The 3,801-nt window shown below is 46.0% G+C and overlaps 1 protein-coding gene across 1 annotated transcript; it reads right to left on the reverse strand.

The window, feature by feature from the left end:
* Nucleotides 1-2,655: 2,655 nt before the first annotated feature.
* On the reverse strand, nucleotides 2,656-3,579 carry LOC104774119. Its single transcript, XM_010498786.1, has one exon. The coding sequence runs from the start codon at nucleotides 3,577-3,579 to the stop codon at nucleotides 2,656-2,658; it is 924 nt and encodes a 307-aa protein (XP_010497088.1).
* Between the last annotated feature and the right edge of the window lie 222 nt (nucleotides 3,580-3,801).

The following is a 3,801-nucleotide window of genomic DNA, read 5'->3' on the forward strand; positions in this document are numbered from 1 at the left end:
CTGGTTAACACTCGGCCGATCACTTAACTTATTTTCTATAGTCTGAGCCGCAAACCAGTGTGATGAGTTCATGAACGCTTTATCCACCATCTCCCGAATATCACCATGTTTCCCCTGGAAGATCACGGTGTTCCTCCATTTCCAGATTTCCCACAGCAACCAGGGGATCATTCGTTTAATTTCCTCGGGCACTTTGTCATCCTGGAAAAGGGATGATAGATATTCCCAGTTCTGCACCAAGTTATTCTCAGAGAAGCCCGCAGCCGGCATAGGAACATTTGCAAGCGCAAAGGCCTGGCGAGCAACAGGACACACAAACAACAAATGGCAGATTGTCTCCTCATTATGGCCACAGACTGCACATCGAATATCCACGGCCAATCCCCGTGATGCGATGCGTTCAGAGACAGCTAGGGCACCAGAGAGCATTCTCCACAGGAAGGTCCTAATCTTCGGAACCGTTTTGATTCTCCATAGCTTTGCCTTCAATGTTATTAGTTTGGTCATGTCTTCCGTTTTAGGCTCATACAGAGAAGGCAAAGTACGAACCAACCAATAACCACTTTTGACCGTATATGCTCCTGACGGAACATAAGGCCAAATGTAACTATCCCTCTTTGTCATTGCAGTCTCCATAGCGAGAATTTGCTTAGCATCGTCAGGTGGGAAAAGAGCGTGGATCTTTGCAGTATCCCATTGGTCACCATCAGGATTCCTCAGCTCTGCTACCTTAAGATTGACATTGAAAAAGGTCTCCAGCCTATAAGGAGCTCGAGGGTGCTTATCAAATATCCACTTATCCTTCCAAACAAAAGTATCCATGCCATCTCCAATCGTCTTCATGAGTCCTTGTTTCAGGAGATGACGACCATGTATTATGCTCCGCCATGCATATGATGGTCTAGACACTGATCCGCATTCTAAGAACGTTGAACGTCGGAAGTACCTACTCTTGTAGAAACGAGAGACGAGGGATTCCGGATTGTTGAGGATTCGCCAAGCCTGTTTTGCGAGAAGCGCTTGGTTAAAATCTCCCAAGTCTTTGAAACCTAGCCCACCATCACTCTTAGACTTGCACATTGTAGACCAGGCTACCCATGCTATTTTCCTTTGTCCCTGACAGCTACTCCACCAGAACTCGCGCATTGCACTAGTAATCTTTCGGCAAAGGTGTTTACTCAGTCTGAAGCACGACATGGCGTATACCGGCAAAGCCATTGCTATGGACTTGAGTAAAACTTCTTTTCCCCCTAATGACAAGGACTTAGCATACCATCCATGCAATCTTTTCTGAAGCTTATCACCAATAAAGGCTAGGAGAGCCTTTTTAGAGCCGCTAAAACACTCCGGGAGCCCCAGGTACGATCCGGAGCCACCCTCTGTTGCAATCCCCAATGTCTGTTGGACCATCGCCTTGGTAGCGTCTGGTGTTTTAATACCAAAGGTTATCGCAGACTTCTCGAAATTGATCTGCTGACCAGACGCTTTACCATATAGATGCAAGCACCCCAGGATTTCCTCACATTCTTCCTTTCTTGCACGACAGAATAGAAGGCTGTCATCAGCAAATAGTAAGTGTTGAACGACAGGGCAATCAACATTGAAGCTGAAACCTGTGAGCTTCCCCTGTGATCGCTTTCGGTCCATGATGTGGATCAAAGCCTCGGCACACAGTATAAACAGAAAGGGCGACAGAGGGTCACCTTGCCTAATGCCTCGTTCTGGTGAAACAAAACCGAAAGCACTTCCATTGATTAACACCGAATAACTAACCGTACGGACACACATCATGATCCATTGTATCCACTGAGTACTGAAGCCCATGCGAAAGAGAAGGTGCTCAAGGAAATCCCACTCAACTCTGTCGTAGGCCTTCGACATGTCTGTTTTAATTGCAATGTGATCCGAATGAAAACTAGCATGCGTACGCAAAGCATGTACCATTTCATGTGCGAGGAGAATGTTATCGGAGATCAGTCTCCCAGATACAAAGGCTCCCTGAGTTTCAGAAACCAGAACTGGAAGGAAGCGTTTAAGTCTGGTGCACAATACCTTTGATACAATCTTGTAAAGGACTGAACAGAGGCTAATCGGACGCATATCCTTCATCTGATTGGCATTGTCTTTCTTAGGGATCAGACATATCTGAGTGTGGTTCCAGTCTTGAGGAAGCACACCAGAATCAAAGAAGGCTTTAATTTCTGTAACAATATCCGCTCCAACTACTGACCAGTACTTCCTGAAAAAAGCCCCTGTCCAGCCATCAGCACCCGGAGCACTGTCTCCTTTTATATTAAAGGCCGCTTGCTTGATCTCTTGAGCTGTCACTGGAGCCACCAATTGTTGATTCATCTCGTCCGACACACGAGGCTCCATACCCTCCAGTAGCTCCTCAAAATTACCCGGGGACGACGAGGCAAACAAGTCTGTAAAATATTCCGCGGCTATACTACCCTTGGATCCTTCTTCATAGCACTCAAACCCATTCTTGTCAAGTAAGGAATTCAGCCGGTTCTTTAGACGTTTGTACTTAACACTTCTGTGGAAGAAAGCCGTGTTCTTATCACCTGATTGAAGCCATGACTCCCGACTTTTCGACCTCCAATAAGTCTCTTCTTCTCTGAATGCCACCAAAAGTGCCCATTTAAGCTGACGCTACTTCTGGAAGTTTGGATGCACCTTCGTAGCTTCCTCTTCTAAATCTCGCCGCAACAATTGAATCTGAGTTTCTGAATTAGTCACATGAGTCCTTTTCCACCTAGATAAGGCTTTTCTACAGCGAGTCAGACCATTGAGTACGGATTTACCCTGAGAGTCACCTTCCCGAGACCATTGTTCACGAATAATCTTCATTGTTTCAGGCTTGTCGATCCATCTCTTGTCAAAAATGAATCTTCCTCTATAGGTGTTATTAGCTCCTACCAGTCTTGTTATTATCGGTCGATGATCTGAACCTAGCAGGTCTAGATACTCCGTTATAACACGAGGGAAGAGGTTGAACCAACCACTATTCCCAAAGCTTCTATCCAGACGACACTGGACCCACACACTGTCTCTTCTACCACCCCATGAGAGTTTATTCCCACAACTTGGGATCTCCTTTACCCGACTGTTTCTCGCCATAGTTCTAAAAGGGTAAAAAGAACTTTCTGGTCGTCTCGGGCCTCCTAATTTCTCTGAATTATCCATGATTTCATTAAAATCACCTGTAAGCATCCATGGATCATCACGTTGCAAACCAATACGCGTAAGACGCTCCCAAACCTCCTCTCTCAAATGTCGAACTGGATCACCATAGACGAAAGTTATATAGAAAACCCTTGTCCCTTGACTTATCCTTGTATCAATCAACCGGGCATCAGACTGTAAAATCTCCACTCGATACAAATCTTTCCAGAACAAAGCCAAACCACCACTTAACCCAACAGGATCCACTATGTGAACTTTGTCATAACCCATCCAGTCCTTCACCCCCATCACATGATCACTGGAGTTTTTAGTCTCCAGGAGGAACAAAAAGTCCGGATAATGCTCTCTACGCATTTTCTTCAGACGTCGAACTGCCGAGGTGCTCCCCATGCCTTGGCAGTTCTAACTGAGTACACTCATTGAGTACTGGGTGGTTTCTGGAAAACCACCAAANCCTTCAGACGTCGAACTGCCGAGGTGCTCCCCATGCCTTGGCAGTTCCAACTGAGTACACTCATTGAGTACTGGGTGGTTTCTGGAAAACCACCAAACCCGATTTCTCAGCAACAAGCTTCACCTCCGTACCTGCAATCACATTCCCCAAACTCGGTG

Source organism: Camelina sativa, unplaced genomic scaffold, assembly GCF_000633955.1.
Source record: "Camelina sativa cultivar DH55 unplaced genomic scaffold, Cs unpScaffold01572, whole genome shotgun sequence".
Lineage (NCBI taxonomy): Eukaryota > Viridiplantae > Streptophyta > Magnoliopsida > Brassicales > Brassicaceae > Camelina > Camelina sativa.